The 16,461-nt window shown below is 42.6% G+C and overlaps 1 protein-coding gene across 2 annotated transcripts; it reads right to left on the reverse strand.

Moving 5' to 3' along the window:
- Positions 1–1,858: 1,858 nt before the first annotated feature.
- Positions 1,859–16,301, reverse strand: dtx4a (deltex 4, E3 ubiquitin ligase a). 2 transcript variants are annotated; one of them, XM_085451315.1, is made up of 9 exons: positions 15,983–16,301; positions 15,540–15,754; positions 12,941–14,135; positions 5,381–5,442; positions 5,078–5,239; positions 4,931–4,992; positions 3,826–4,146; positions 3,650–3,739; positions 1,859–3,563 (listed from the first exon to the last, which is right to left on the reverse strand). In XM_085451315.1, the coding sequence occupies exons 2-9, from the start codon at positions 15,745–15,747 to the stop codon at positions 3,333–3,335; spliced, it is 2,331 nt and encodes a 776-aa protein (XP_085307441.1). In that variant the 5' UTR covers positions 15,748–15,754; positions 15,983–16,301; the 3' UTR covers positions 1,859–3,332. The 2 variants fall into 2 exon arrangements, with proteins under 2 accessions (XP_085307441.1, XP_085307440.1); XM_085451314.1 differs by lacking the exon at positions 15,983–16,301 and adding an exon at positions 15,842–15,970.
- Between the last annotated feature and the right edge of the window lie 160 nt (positions 16,302–16,461).

Consider the following 16,461-nt stretch of genomic DNA (forward strand, 5'->3'; position numbering starts at 1 on the left):
AGATCTTTAACCCATCTGCTCCCCACTAACCTGACAGGCGGGCGCTGCATGTTCATACCGCTAATTGGCAGCTTTGCCCGATCCATCACATCTGTCACTTAAAATAAATCTCTGCCGTTGCAGAAATGGAAACGCAAACGAAAGTTGACGTGAAAGGTTCTCGGTGTGCTTGAAGAAATGTGACTGACACTTAAAAAGATTTTTTTGAAAGGGTTGCAATCGTTACCACGTCGCGTTTTTGCTCCGGATTAAACAGTTGATCGTTTTTTGACTGAGTCTCAAAATATTAAAAATAATCTGTCACTTCGGTTTATTTCAGCATCACGCCCCGCCCCCTCCTCTCTGTCTTTTCTCTGCGGTCCTTTAGGATTGCATTTTAGTTACCGTTGTGCATTTTTTCATTCAATAAGGTGGAGGTAATCCAGACTAGTAATCCAGGAGCCAGACTAATCTGCGGATAAACTGTTTGATGCACTGCTCACGTCTGCAGGCAGAAGTCACCGTTGTGAGTGATCAGTAAAATAGAGCCACTTGGTAGAAATAAATAAATAAATAAAATGTATATATGTAAACAACGCATACTCGGAGATCTCGTTAAGGAATCTTTCATTTCTAATTTCACCTCACTCACAGTGTAGTTTGTATTCACACAAAGCATTTCAGAAATGATCAACTGTTGGATTAAAATGTCCTATCAGCCGATTTAACAAAGGTTTTCAGGAGAAACTGAACAACTTAAAATCGAATACATGCAGTCTCCTTAATAAGCATGCTGCTTATTTTTCATGCACTCTGTAAATGGTAAATGGCCTGTTCTAATGAGCCTTGATTTCTGCTGCATTCAGATGGTCTTGCCTTAATAGTTCAGGCTGCCAGTGGTTTAATGGTGCAGGGATTTAAACACCACAGCATACCTGAGTGTTGTTGCTTACCCTGTCCATTCCTTTATGACTGCAGTGTAACTATCTTCTGATATCTGCTTCCAGCAGGAACACAAAGCTCACATCACCCTTAACTGATTTCTTGAACATAACAATGAGTTCTCTATACTCAAATGTACTCACGGTCACCAGCTCTCAATCCAACAGAGGAACTCAGGGATGTGGTGGAACAGGTAACTTACTGAAGTGCTCAGATTACTTTTTGTCTTAAGTGATATCATGTGGCCTGCTATTGGTAGCATTGAAAAAAAGCATCATGTAAATTGTACCGGAGTGGAAAGTACCTGTTAGCTGCAAAGAGCAGACATACCTGCTAGCTAAACACAGCTCTACAACCTTCATGACACATCAAGGAGGAGAATGGTGCTAATGCTAGGATAACTTTTAGTTCACTTACAATTGTTTGGCACCAAATCTTGTGGGAAAGTTGATAAATGCTTCCAATATCAACTAGCTGTAAAATTAGCTAAAGTCAACGCATCCCGAAGCAGACTTACAGTAAGCTAAATTCCCCTGAGCAATATAACAAATGTTTGAAATATGGTGTTAATTTTTCTTATCACAAAAATAACTATAATAGCAAGTTACTTTATTTAATAAGTAAAGCTGTAATATCTAGCTAACTTTTTAATAGCGTCAGTGCTACAACTCACTGCTAATGTTAGCAGACTCAACACAGACATTACTACTGTGCTTGGTCACACACCGGGACTGCTTCTTATCAAAAGCCACTAAAATTTAACCCCGATATCATTTGCTTTTTTGTTTTGTTTTGAATATACCTGTTTTTAATAAGTTTTTATCTTAGCAAAACAAAAGTTTAAAGAGCTACCTTCCAAGAAAGTCAAATAGTCAGACTTGATCATCACTTCTTAAAAATAAAAAAAAATAAAAAAGTTGAGGCTTCAGGCTTTCTCTTTGAACCTTAGAAAAATGTTTAATGCAAATTTATGCACATAAAACATATACATAGAATACAGTGCATACATAAAATATCATAAAGTAAAAATGCTTTTGATGTTGGCCTACATTAGTATGTTGACACATACTGCTGCATTTCTCTTTAACATAACAACCTGGTCCACAGTGGACCACTTTGGCCCAAGCTGGACCCACATCAAGATAGTCTTTTAGACCGCGCATGGCAAAAAACAAAACATGACAAATACAACCGCTGACCACATTCTGTAGTGTGATTAGAGCATTTGAGGCTGGTGTGTATCCTACACAATAAAAGGAAAAAAATACAGTAGATACAAGCTGTTTCCTTTTGACACTAAGTAAAAAACACTGTGCAAATCTGAGCTCAGGCAGGAGGTCCAATCCTAGCTTTTGGGGAATTTACGCCTCCTAGGGGGGTAATGGATTAATCCACGATAGGGTTTCTTCTATCAGTCATTAACATTAATGCAGATACAAGAAGACATAGAAAGCTGTTAAATACACCCATGCTCTCAGGGCCAAAGGATTCAGGAATGTCAGCTTATTTCTTAAATAGAAAAATACTAAAAAAATGATTGTTTTTAAAGAAAGGGGCTGGTAAATGGCATATAAAGTATCAGGCAAACTCTGGTACACCAACAGCTTATCTAAACTTCCCTCCCATGTCTTTGTCTGTCAAGCCAAACCCAAAAACAATACAATGGAACACAGCATATTAAACAAAATGTGAAATTATAGTATAAAAAACATGGATTAATGGAACCGATATCATATAATATATGAAGTATTCATAACATACAAGAACACAAGTTAAAAATCAAACCTAAAAAGGAATGTAGTTCTGGAAAAGTACCACTAGAGGTCAGCAAATATCCAAGCTCAGATATCCAGTCAAACATTTGGAGGATTTATATGCTTCTGCTTGTGGACTAACACTTTAAAAACGAACCCACATTAATTTCTTAAATTTCACTTCCATTCGGTTCAGCAGCAGCAGGAGTGGTAAACACTTCATCACTTAAGAAAAACAAAATCAGTTAGTTACATTCTTGATATGAAGTCTGACAGTATAAATGACAGTTTTTGTTCCCCCCCCACAAACTAACAATGACTCGTATGTGCACAGTGGTCTCAAATGTAACATCGGCAACCTTGACACCATTACTGCATCAGGAAAGAAAATGATTCCCCACGTACGTATCAAAACTGACTCATGCAGTCGTAAGAGAAAAAAAAAATTGAGTCGCAGCAAATTCTGCTGAAGCTATTTCAGTTGGGGCTTTTGTTTTATAGTCCTTCTCCATCATCTGGTGTAAAAGTTTCCTCTGTTCGTTTCGTCACACTTTGAAAAGAACTGGTCCGTCTAGCTGCGGATCCCCGTCCCAGGATTGTGTTTAAAGACTCACGCCTGGTATCTTCTAGTGTCTTCAGTGCTGTGAATGTCTCTGCTCAGTCTCTGGGTAGACACTCCTCCTCGGTGATGCCCTGAGCTTTGAGCTCTTCGAGGACATTGTCCAGGTGGCCGGGGTCGGGGTACCCGTGGCCCGTGAGGTTGGAGCCGAACTCGGTCTTGTGATGCACCTCGTTCCAGATGACCGTGTCGCTCTCACCTGTAGTGCTCGACGTACCCACAGAAAAAATGAGCCTACGATCCCACGCTACCAGAAGCAGCCTCAGAACCTGCAAAGGGTTAATAAAGAACACGTGTTAATATATGACCATCTTGCCCATCTGAAATTCAAAAGAAGAGACATTTCTATGTATACCTTGCGTCCCTTCTCGCTGTCAGGAAGGTAGCAGTGTCTGGGGAACCCACGTGCAGTGAAGGGTTTGCCTGGATTTGGGTGCTCTGGGCCCTGAAGACCAGAAGAAGAACAGTTTGTCACTTCATTCAAAAAGAGACGCTGCTAGCACCACATAAACACCGATATACTGAATGTACCTGGATGCCAGGAGGGATGTTGTATATGATCCGGATGGTTTTGCAGTCTGGGTGGCCAGGCAGGGAGTGCGGGATGACATGGTACTCCATCTTGCCGGGTGGCTGGTTGCCAGTCTTTACTCCGTAAATGGTCTTGCAGGTGGGACACTGCAGGCTGCCGTCCTTGTTGCCGTTATTGTACATAGCAACGAGGCACTGCAGGTGGTACTGGTGACCGCATTGTGCCAGACGACCCACCGACTCGGCCCTGGAGATGCCACCCACACCAGGACCTTTGTAGCCCGATGGTCCGGGCAAGGCCTCCATACAGATGGTGCAATCCTGACATAGAAAGATAAAGGACAGTTTGAGTTCTGTCCACTGCAGAAAAGAGATTTTCAAATTATCAGCACGTGCCACATCATGCTGTTTGAGATAATACCGGTATTTTATGTTATCAGATATCTGTAATCCAGCGACTCCAGACATTGGAGTGCTTACATTTGACTTGCGCTGTGTCACTACTACTGCACTACAATAAATGCTGCTCCCTGCAAGCTGCAATTAAAGGTAAAATGTTATTCAGGTATCTTTCCCTATGTCATCAGAAATATCGTTGTCACAAATTTCCCTAAAATATCACGACACATTGTTGAGGCTACACTGTGCAGCTCTTTTTTAATGTTTGATCACCTCCCAACAACTTTCAGCACGTGTCATGGCTTTGAGCAGCATTAGTACACCTTCTACACTTCTACCACGTAAAAATATGGACACCAAAACAATTCTACTATGTAATTTGCTCCTGAAACTGAGAATAGTGCAGATGTGGTTATTTTCCCTCCCACCTTTTTCAGTTATATAATCAGGAGTATAAGTCCTGAGCCTCAAAGAGAGAAATTTGGCCCAATATTTTACGTTTTTGCTGTATTTTGCTCTGAAAGTATTTTAAAAGTTATTAAGAATGAATCCCATCAAAGTCCAACATCATTTTACTGGTCATTATTGTCCCAAACACGGGCTCTGTTTTATACGTTAGATTTCTAAGAGATGTTGCTGGAAGCTATGACGTCTCCATCATAAATAGACTTGCTAGATAAATGCCCTCCATAGGGAGAGAACTCACCTCCTCTGGGGGGTTTCGCACTTTCTGGAGGTAGCGCTTCACCACTTCCTCTGGAGTCTTGCCTACAGACAGAAACACAAAATTCAGTGAGAATTTCATTATAGTCACAAAGCACATTTGCTCTTCTTCAAATCACAACTAGCTCACCTTTCCGGGCCTGTTTCTTTGTGGTCTTGCGACAGCAGTGGCCCAACCCCGGGACAGGTTTGAGGTCGCTCTTGCTGACAGGTGGAGGATGAAGCACCAGCTTGGGAGGGCGGGTCAGGCAGACAGGAAGCCCTGCTGCGCTCATCAAGATGCCTGTTATACCTGAATATAGCCAGAAGAGGGGGCATGAGACATACTACTCATACATTCCTATTGCATACACAAAGCTGGATGAGCTCTTGTGTTATGAGAATGATCCAGTCTAAATCATTTGGATTGATTCAGGTAGTTAGCATAGGTTACCTGCCAGTGCAGGATGTACAGGACTGGATCCATTCAGGTTCTTCACTGGAACTGTTGGCACTCTGCAACAAGGAAAACAAAGCTGTATGAATCTACTGATGGCTGACACAGGCCAGGTCACCTCCACGCAGACTGAAGAAATCTGACGAGTCACCTGTGAACAGGTGCAGTTAGATACAGCAGATGCTCGCCTCCACCTTACTTAGAGTCAGCAGGTTAAGGAGCTTTTGCCGAGTCAAGTGGAGAAACAAACACGGATTGACATGCTGCCCTATAATTGCCACATATGTTTGGGATTAAATGGCAGCACCAGAGCCTTGGCTGCTTTATTTTCTCAGTAACAATACTTGTAATATCCCAGGGTCGGTGATCACAAAATTATAAACACTTTAAGCTAAAATCCATCAACTCCAACAAAAGCAGCTTTGATTTTTATACAAGGAGGTGACATGATTGTCCAGTTTTTGTTCAAGATATTTAAAAATGCTGTTTAGTATGTCAAATTTGTTATGAACATATTGAAATGCTACAGTAACTTTAAGCACAGCTGTAATGTGTATAGCACACAGGGAGAGTCACGGCTGTGTCTGACCCATCAGACGAGCGTACTTACGGTCTGCCACTTTTGATAACAGTCATCGCTCTTGCTCGAAAGTGCCAAAAACCACAGATACGAGTCAAAAATATTCCAGCAGCGATATGCAGATGATACGTTTTTTAAGCTTCCTCTCCACTGGTTTCTCACTCTTCTGTTCTTTAGTGTGTCAGTGTGTCTGCCCCCGTCTCCCTCTTCCTCTGCCTGTGTGCCGGTGTTAGATCGCTCTCCTCTTTTATAGGCCTAATCCACCTGTTTCCATCTGGTGGCTAAACTCTGGTTGTAGGCCAGAGATTCGTTACAGCAGGGATTACCTGACAGATGCTACATCACACTGCCAGGCTGTCATAAGGCAGCACCAGGTTGGTGACTGTACGAGTTACAATATGGCGATACAAAAGAATCCCTCTGACTTTAAAAAGCTGATTTAGTACTCTGATGTCGTTAGTGAATCAACATGTACTAAATCTGAAAATCACAAACATAACTGAGACCAGCCCGTCCGGCACCAACTACCACACCATGATCAAAGTCACTTAAATTATCTTTCCTCCTGATTCTGACGCTCAGTTTGAAGTTCAGCAGGTCGCTTCGACCACAGCAAAATAGACATGCATGTTAGGGTGACTGGTTTACATGTGGGGTAAACACAGCAGATATAGAGTGTAAAATAAAGGACTCTATGTATGACTGAAAATGTGGTTTCTAGTCTAAAGTGTTTCGAGTAAGACTACAAAAGCAAACATAAGGCCCTGGTTCTAGAATTGGCCTAGTAAAGACCCCAATCCGGCCGGCTGGATATATGAAGGAGGGCATGCATTTTGGATTTTTAACTGTACTTTTAAGTTTTAAAGCTTTTCCTGCTGATAAAAAACCTCCCCCACAGCCATTCATACTACACCAAAGTAGTTAAGTGAGTGTAAACAATCAAGTGACAGACAAGTTCCTGTTTCTCATCATCTATTTCATCTATTAGAGATTTCAAAGTTTTTTTTTTTCAATCAACAAAAACGTTGTTTTATAAATACAGGACAGTCTGGGCAGAACGTTTTCTGTAATTATACTCCTTTATCACGTAGAAAAACTGAGAGTACTTTTATTTCTCTTTGTATAAGTTGATTGTGTTTTTGGTAGTCATCAAATTCAAAATGCATTTCTAGAGCTGAAGATAAATGACTGATACTTTCTTCACTTATTATAGATTCATATAATGTCTTATTTGTGATCGTGACTTAGCTTTGGACAGAGCTTTAAATAGATGCGATGACAAATCTGGGAGTCATTTTAACATATGCAGAATTGAACCTGCTTATCTTGAAGTCACTAAAGAAAAATTGAGCTTTTGAGGAACAGTGACTCCTGTGTGACTAGAAGAGCTCAGACTATTCTACAGTTAATAGAATACATAATAAAATGTAAAAAAGACAAGAAAAAACCCTGTAATTTCCCTCTCTAAGTAAATGATGTGACGATGGCATGGAAAACCTCACAGTAAGGAATTACTAGGCTGTTCAGGTTCCTGTACTGGTCAACCTGATTACACGGTGCTGTGGCTCTATATTTGTTTGTTTACCAACAAAGTGTCCTAGCTGTGGTATTAACTCCGTCTGAGCATGCTCCTTACGTGACTAAGAAAACGTTCAGCCGACCGACTCGATCTCTAACGGGTAAATGTTGACTGGCATTTTATTTGTGTGTCCGGCGGGAATAAGTGAGCAGTATGAGGTGGAAGAAAAGTGGAGAAAGGTTAAGAAAACAAGCCGGGGCGTGTCGGCCAGTCACGTTTCTCTGATCTCGGTTAAGCTATCGGCATTAGAGCGGAGTCCATCTGGAGCGCTGGATGATGGAAACGCACAAGCCACCGCATATGGCAACACAAGCTCACACCCTGAATCAAATCTAATAAACAAATTGGTTGATTAAAACTTGAAGCAGAAGTAAATCCAGTCATCGGGCTCGAATGATGACGGGTTACTTTTTATGGAGACAAGCATAGGCAGTGCAGAAAAAGCAGGTGCGCCGACCAATGGAAACTCTCGTCACTGTGATGCATCTGTGACGCTGAAGACCCCCGACACGCTAACGCCTCACTTACAAACCATCTGCTCAATTTCACTGCAGACAAACTCTCAACAACAGCTCATCAATCCATCTACTAAAGGAAATTCTTTTACATAACAAACTTACATAGTACTATTTTTTAACTAAACCGCATAAATGCTACAATATTTTTGTTTTTTCAGCAGACTGTTTAAATCCAGTATGAGAGTTCTTTAACATCTTCTGGTACCACACTTCCTCAATTTGTCATCATGTTTTCTTGCTACAGTTTGTATGTACATGTGTCTTGTGCTTCCTTTGCTACTGCAGCATGTGCTCATCTTTTGTGGTCTTAAAGAAATTCTACTTGATCCTCTCCAGAAAGTAAAAGCGAGCTGCTTGGTTAAATTCACTGCAGCTTGAATTCTTCTGTAGATTTGAATAATTAAAGCTCAACACATAAATATTTTGGACCCATTGACAGCAAAAGAGGATATGTGCAAGGCAAAAAGTCATCAGTGTAGTGATAACCCACATACCTTTTCACGCTGGCTCCAAAAGGGAGAACAGCCCAGAGACTTCCATGTTAATGTTTTACCAGCTTTAGAACAGGAATGTTTACTAGTTGGTACAAAGAAATTGTTTGGGCAACTCGATTTAATCTTCCTCTTAATAACACACTCTCAGAAGGCCCCAGTCATATCTGTCACTAGGGAAAATGTATTGGCCAACCAGCTGGTGGGGGATTGCTGCAGGTTGCTCATTGTCACTCAGTGAAATTGGTTGAAGAGTGCAATGCAAACCAGAAATGGAAAAATGTGCCTTTGGAAAGGTGCTGGTTTCAGCTGCAGTCAACATCTTTCAGTCAATGAATTTGGTGTCTTAGATGCAAACTATAAGTGACCGTGGCAATCTGCTTGCAACCAATGCAACTGCAAGGATGGTTTTGGTGCAACACACTCATTACAACTGTTTCATGCAGCAAGCATTCAGTAACCAGTCACATTTTTCAATACATATTTTTCCCTAGCGGCCAAAAGTTGCCAAGGCGCTCACTGACTGGTCGCTAGGTCTGTGTCACTAACCACTAAACTGTATAAGTGCAACAGATGGATGGTGACACTGGCGGCTTTTTGCTAATCGTCATTTCAGCTAAACTGAGTCACTGAACTGGTATCTCAAGTGCATTTGTAGAGAAATTTTAATGCAGTTATCTGAAAATAGTAGCTAATCATACTAACAGAAATTCCAGTAAGTCTGTAGTCAAGTCTTAATAAGTGAACTTCTATCTTATTACTAACTCATTACTATTTAGCAGGTTATCCGTTTCTGTGCATTACACCTTTACAGTTTTTGGATGCAGCTTGCTAACATCAGTGGATAATTTAGCTCACTATCCATTGCCACAAAAAGAAAAATAAGAATAAAGGAAAACATTATTGCTGGGGCCAACACGCTACAATTAAGACTTCAAAACTGGAAGTCTGACTATATACAAGTCTGGAAAATATCCTCTTACATGATTTTATTATCATTATCATTTTGTACATGGGCATGATTTAGAGTGTGGTTACTCTGTGACTGATAATTTACTACTATAAGCCCATGTTTCATATACAGCCTGGTTGACAGTTTACTCTATATAATGAATGCAACCTTAAAATTAACTGAGGACCGTAGCGCCGAGTAGTGTCAAACAGTAACAGTTTAAGGTTTTGAATGATAAGAAAAATTACAATTTGAAGTAATTTCTGTTAAGACTTTACCCTAATCCCCCAGCAGAATTCATTTTGCTAAAAATAATTACATGTAATTTCCTTCTGTGAATAACATCATTGCACAGCAGGTGAAAGGTCCCACTGGAAGGTGAAGCAGCAATTCAATGATGTTAAATGCCTCACAGGGGCAATAACTCCTGATTGTTGTACTTTCTTAATTACTTACTTTTTAAAAAGGGTGAACTTAATTATCCACACATTTCAATGGATTTAAATAATGACTGGTTTCAGCAGGTTTAAAACAGTTTGGATGTGACCGCGCTTGTGTTGCATGGATATGGGGATAAAGCAGTGAGCAGGCTGGCAGGATCAGAGCGATTCTGAATCGGTGACGTCGGTGGTTTTACCGCAGCAGCAGGTGTGACCATCTGCTGGACTCTCATCTGATATGTTTAAAGAATTGCTCTGTCATGCAGCTCACCTGACACAAAATGAGGAGATTAACGAGGCAGAAATATTAATTCTGCTGTGATTGGTGTTAATCTGAGGCTTAGCTGGTGTAAAAACTGGTGTTTCACTGAGGTTGTTTCAGTTAATGCCAGGATTCAGACAGTTGGGTCACCGTGCTGGGGCACGAATGGATTAGGTGACATGGAAATTATTTTTCAGTGTATGGTTATGTGTCTAATGTTTGGAACTAGAAACTAGGTCTATGCAGAGCAGTATGCACGCATGCATTTTCTCTGCATGTCTGCAGTTTTATATATAAAACAGCTACCTCAGTCACAGTGAACGCCACAAACAACTCCAGCTGCAAACTAAACACAACAACTGTGTTTTAAAAAAAAAAAAAAAATTCTAGTTACACAGCAAGAACAGCGCACCTCCACCTGACCATGACCAGACATCCAACTAACCAGCGCCTTCTGGCTCCGACACGTGGATACTGCGACTTCCTTCATTAATCCTCATGCACTCAGTTCGTCAACACCGGAAGATCACGCGGTCATAAAGCGACACTCTGATAAAGAGTTTCAAAATTCTCTGTTACATCAAACCCTTCTCCCTAATAAAAGGAGATCTTTTTGTAGGTTATAGCAGGTAAAAACATCTCGTATTCCAACTCAAATCACAGCAATCACATGGCAGGAACTGGATGAATGTGATGGATGACTGCAAAATGAAGTATATAATGTTACACTTTATAGTTTTGTTGTATATGAATTACAGCATGTTACTGTTAATTATATGTATACTCTTTGCTGACTGGTGCTGCAGAATATGCAGTAAAAGCAACATGAACGCCTATTTTTAAATCCTAGTTTTTATGCCATTAATCCTCCTGATATATTGCATTCATTAGCAAATATTTAGATAAATTCCCACTGCATGGCATTTTTAGTTTAAGTTACAGCTAACACCATGCAAAAAGTTCCAGATGACATGTATAGAAATTGCTGTAGATTCATGGATTTTAGTATATTACAGGAAAACATTTGGTTGTATGTATATATCTATTTATTTTGTTTAATTTTAAACAGGAGTGCAATCAGCAGTTGGGAGCTCCTTGTCTTCAGTCAAAATACAAGGGCCTTTATTTTAATGATAACTGTGGCTGCTAGCTACCATAATTACTTTGGTCACCATGATGTTGTCTGATGCACAGTTACAGGCAGTAGAGTGACTTGACAAAACGTTACTTTCATTTTTTACTATAGAAATTTGTTTTTACAATAATTTAAAAATTACAACTTTAGCAGCTACACAGCTGATGTCTGTACACTAAAATGTTCCTTAGTGGAAATTTCTAAATTCTTATCAAGATTTTCAGTGACACGTTTTGGACATCCCTGACTTGTTTTACAAGCATTCAAAATGTTTCTTGATGCATCTTTGAGTATCTTTACATCACATTACACCACATCCACATTTTTTATATTTAATTGTACCAAAGGGGTTTTTTTTAACCAAGTTACCCAGACAATTCAGTAAATCTTACCAACCCATCTCTTAGAGTTAAGTACTTGCAAACTAAGTTTTTATCCATCATGAGTACATCCAGGCAGGTTCCTGGTCCTACATTCACTCTGTACATTTAAAACAAGCTCAGCCATATAGCCAGAGTCAACAACTGTCCTCAGCGACAACATTTCAGTAAATTCTGGATTTCTTAAATTTTATGTTACAAAGTTTTAAAAGCTGTTTAAGTTGAGCCTGATGTTTCTTTACACATAACGAGGAAAAAAAGCTGGATCAGGTCATCATTCATTGAAAGACTAGCAACGAATACCAGAGTTCTTCTATTTAAGTGACAGATACGAACTATTCATGACGCTGTTTTGACAACATCCTCACTTTACTTTGATTTAAGATGACACTTGTGCTACTGTGTGTTTGTAGAGCTTTACCACCATTTGCTGTTTGCGTGATTAATCTCTGGAATGTGCAAACACTTGAGAGAGCTTACTTTGTTCTTTGTTGAATGCCCTTCATTGTATTTCCGTGAAAGTAACTGAGCCTGGTGGACTTTGTCACAAAGATTAAAGGCTCAGAAATACTAATGAGCATCGATGTCAAACATGGTTGTTTGGGGCTGTCACGGTGTAATGACAGCCCCAAACAAATAGGAAATTGCTGTCTAAAAATGTTTTCTTTTTACATGTCTTGATGCCTGATTGGGCTTTTTTGTGTAAAGTGAACTGGCATGGGATCTTATGCCCAGAAACATTTCATGTATTTAGTATTACATAGTGTTAGTGCTTGGATCATGATTTGTAGGTACCTTTCATATCATATGAGCATTTTTATACTGCTGGTCTATCTGGAAACAATTCACATGATATACCAGGAGAGCATGCGAGGCAAAATACACCAAGGAACTGCAGGCTGTGAAAAAACGGATGTGAAATTGTTGTGACAAAAATACAAGTGCCTTAGAAAGTTATTTGTTAAATTTCCATGTACTGAAAACATGGTTTACAGGAACTTTACAACCTTTGTTTTGCTGACAGAGCATATGACAGAGAAGCTCAGAAAAACACATAAGCCTGTCATTCAGAAGTGTGGAAGGCGTGTTTAATTTCACAGCTGACGTGTTGAAGTGTGGAGTGAGTGAGAGGGTTCTCATCATTGATAGGTTTTGCAGGATACGAGCAGGTTCTGCGTACAGAGACAGGTGCTGAAACATTACAGCGTATTTCTACTCACCCAGAGGCGATAAGGGCACGCGACTGAGCCATGGCGATACGCTGCAGCGCGGGACGGCTCAGCCCTGCGAGGCTAGACCGAGGTGGCAGGGGCGCCGCGCAGGCAGCAGCCGCGGCAGCGCCGGATGAAGACACCGGACCCAGGACACGGGCAGAAGGTGATGGGGTGCAGGTGGATGTAGCTGTGGAGATGAGAGGTGGCCCTGAGGCAGGTGCTGCGGGGGCAGAACAGGAAATGGAGAGAGAGGAGACAGAGGTGGAAGGGTGAGGGGTGGAGGTGGTGGAAGATGATAGCGTAGTGGAGGGCGGGGGGGGCGGTGGCAGCGGTGGTGGGAGAGGAGGAGGTGGGGGCCTTGTGGAGGAGATGGAGAGACCAGCTGTGGCTGACCCAAGAAGGGAAAGAGAATGGGTGAAGCCTCCTCCGTAGCCAAGGCTCGTAGTGCCAACGCTGCTAGCACCAACCATGCTCATACCTCCTGCACCTCCCATACCACCTATGTTGAATCCACCTGTCGCCCCAACCATGGATGTCCTGTGGGGGGAAAGCGACCTTGACAGGGTTGGAGGCCGAGGCAGGGTTAGTGAATAAGAGCCTCCTGGGATGGGGAGGCTGCTTAGTTTGGGACTTGGTGGTTTAGTCTGTGGTGGTCTTCGACCGAGAGTGTGAGCGGTCGACATAGTGCCTGCTTTGACACTTAGCACCAGCATACACTGCTGACAGGCGCATGGCTGTCCCAAGGAAGTGATGGCTGAAGCCGGGAGTGCCCCGCTGGGGTACGCACTCCCGTTTCCAGTCCCACTGCTGCTCATCCGGATCCCCATGCCCACTCCAGATACATCAACACCTAGAAGTCCTCCGTGTCCAGGCATGGACGTTGGCCCCCAGGCATGGTGAGACTTGGGTAGTGGCCCAGATACCAGCGGGTAAGCCAAATCAGAACGGCGCTGGATGCGTCTGCAGCGCTGCGTTTGCCCATTGATTTGGGTCATACTTTCGAAGTCAATGAGGTAGCAGAAACCCAGCGGCGCCAGGTCCAGCCAGGGCTGCTGACGGTCGCGCGCTGCCTGGATTGCAATGCCCACCTCAGTGTCGTATGCCGTCCAGCTGCCAGCGTCGTTCTCCCACTCCCACAACCAGCCCTGGCCTGGCGCTGATGTGGGGTCGTAGAAGCTGCGTCGCACCGGTCTTAGGGTACCTGAAGAACACGCCACAATGGACTGAATTACTGAACAGTAAACTATATTAGTATACATTAAAAAGAAGACTTGTACTGTGAATATGAAGTTCTGTAGCGACTTTTCACTGAGTCTGCTCAACATGACGCCAGGCGATGAGAAGTAGACGCGAGACGAGGAATGCGACTGCACTACAATTTGCTGCGGAGAAGTAGATTACAACCATAACAAATTCTACATGTCTGTGTTTGCTTGCTAAGAATTTGGGCAAACAGGTTGCCCCTGGTAACAGCACATGGTGTTCTGAATTCCGATTGGCTGGCAGCCTTGATCCGACCCAAAGCTGACTGTGTTTGCTTTCCCTGGGTGTCTAGAGAAACTCCACAGAGTCTCTATACTGTAAAAGCTCCCCACATCAAATCCCGGCTTCCGATAGCACTGCATACGTTGCGTTAAGAAGGATGCTTCACACTTGAGCCTCTTCACTGGCAATAATAACAGGGAAAAACAGAAAACCGTACAAATTCTGTGAAATAACACTTTTCGCAACTGTGACTCTGGAGCTTTAACATTGCACACTACTAATGAACACACAAAACATAAAGCACTGTTGAGCACATGAGGCCTGCCACGCACAGACGCATAATAATATGGGCTCGTTCACGAATTCTGCTCCTGTCAACCCCATTTTTTCAGTGTCCTCGCACTCCTGAAATTCCTCTCCTCCTCTCTTGCTGCTACTGCTTTTCTTCCTCAGACTGGGGCACCCTGCCTGTCTCCCTCATTTCAGCCTGGTTTCGGGTTTAGAAAATAAACCAGACAAAAGCTTTTATCAGCCAGCGCTGAGAAAAGGCCAATGTTGGGGTGTCTGCCAAAAAGAGGGGAAAAAAAAAAGGGGGGGGGGGTCTGACAATCCCCTTCTTTGTCTTATACCACCCTGCCTGGCCTGCTCGGTGAAATTGTGGCAGATCACCGCTTGTGTCTCCTGGAAGACAATACCGAGGGCCGTGTTTTGCAATGAAAACCTTCCCATGCATGGGCAAGCACACACTTCCTGCCAGGAATGACTCACTTCAGAGCTGACACCTTTCAAAATCCAACCTCTTCAATGCTGGAGTGCACAAATCTAGGGGCCGTGTGGAGGGGGGTGTCACTGAACTGGTGAAGATGGCAATTCAATGATTTGAGATTTTAAGATGAAAATGATTCAATTTATGTCACTGAGTGAGATCTTTAGACCACTAAACCCATCAGCTTCTGCATGATGATTATCAATAACAACCCGCCAGCATAAAAAAAAGAAAAAAAGGCCTCCACCTCAGGCTCAGCTTCAGCATTACACCCCCCCCACCACCACCACCGCTCTCTCTCTCTCTCTCAAACACACCCTCCCTCTCGCCCCTCTCCCCCCTCCCGTTTCTCACCTGTGTCCTGTCGGAACTGGTGCATGGAATGCAAATCGATGATGTAGGGCGAGAGGCGAGAGTCCACCTGGCCGAGGACGACACTACCACAGCGCGGGTCGCTCCGGATGACTGCCTCGATGTGATGACAGACAGCCGGGCTGTAGGGCCGCCAGCGTCCGTGCTCGTTCAGCCATTCCCATACCACTACGGCGGATGCTAGTAACATCCTACTCCTGAAAAGACAGAAAAACAAAAACAAAAAATGACAATACCGAGGCACAAATGAAGGAGAAGCCGGGGCGACGGGTGTTTAAAGGTACCCCGCTGATGCCTCTCCGCCGCGCAGCCCTGCGCACAGCGGCGCTGCATCCATCTTGGACAGTTTGCAACCCAGATGTGTTTTCAGTGCTATCTGTGCTTCTAAGTGCATCTTTCGGGATGACAGCACATGCAATCCGTACCTTCCATGTTTGTAGTTTCGGAGGTGCAGCAATTATTAGGTCCTTTTATTGCACGGGGGAGATACAGAGCGTTTCGTGGAAGCAAAGACAGAACAGAAGCCTTCCAGGATGGTTGCATTTTACTCCCTATGCAGATGAGTGACGTCTACCGAAATCAATTCTCAGCCACAGTCAAGTTTGGGTGAGAGGAGAAAATGCAACTTGGATGCTCACGGTGGTGCGGCGGTGGTGAACTAGGTTACTGTCATGAACCGACTTTCATAGTAAACTGTAAGATTTAAAAATATATATATAATCAGACAAAAAACGGAGGATTTTTTTTAAAAATAGATTTTTAATATTTACCCCGTTAAATCGTCTCCTCCTGTAAAAACAAACAAACAACAACACTGCTTTGTAGAGTAGTTTGTTTAGTATTGATCCACCAATATAACTGTAAGAATGAGGTAAAATCCCGTGTCCGTGTTACATAATCGCTC

The sequence above is a fragment of the Copadichromis virginalis genome, linkage group LG3 (assembly GCF_057382275.1).
Source record: "Copadichromis virginalis isolate Kocher_CV1m ecotype Utaka linkage group LG3, C_Virginalis_male_GT1.1, whole genome shotgun sequence".
In the NCBI taxonomy this organism is placed as follows: domain Eukaryota; kingdom Metazoa; phylum Chordata; class Actinopteri; order Cichliformes; family Cichlidae; genus Copadichromis; species Copadichromis virginalis.

Bases quoted from the DNA above. Each gene is read 5' to 3' on its own strand.
- dtx4a (XM_085451314.1), bottom strand. From the start codon at position 15,951: ATGCACTTAGAAGCACAGATAGCACTGAAAACACATCTGGGTTGCAAA. The intron at 5,240-5,380 runs GTAACCTATGCT...GGCTATATTCAG, and splicing joins TGTACATCCTGCACTGGCAG to GTATAACAGGCATCTTGATG. The intron at 4,993-5,077 runs GTGAGCTAGTTG...TTCTGTCTGTAG, and splicing joins AAAGAAACAGGCCCGGAAAG to GCAAGACTCCAGAGGAAGTG.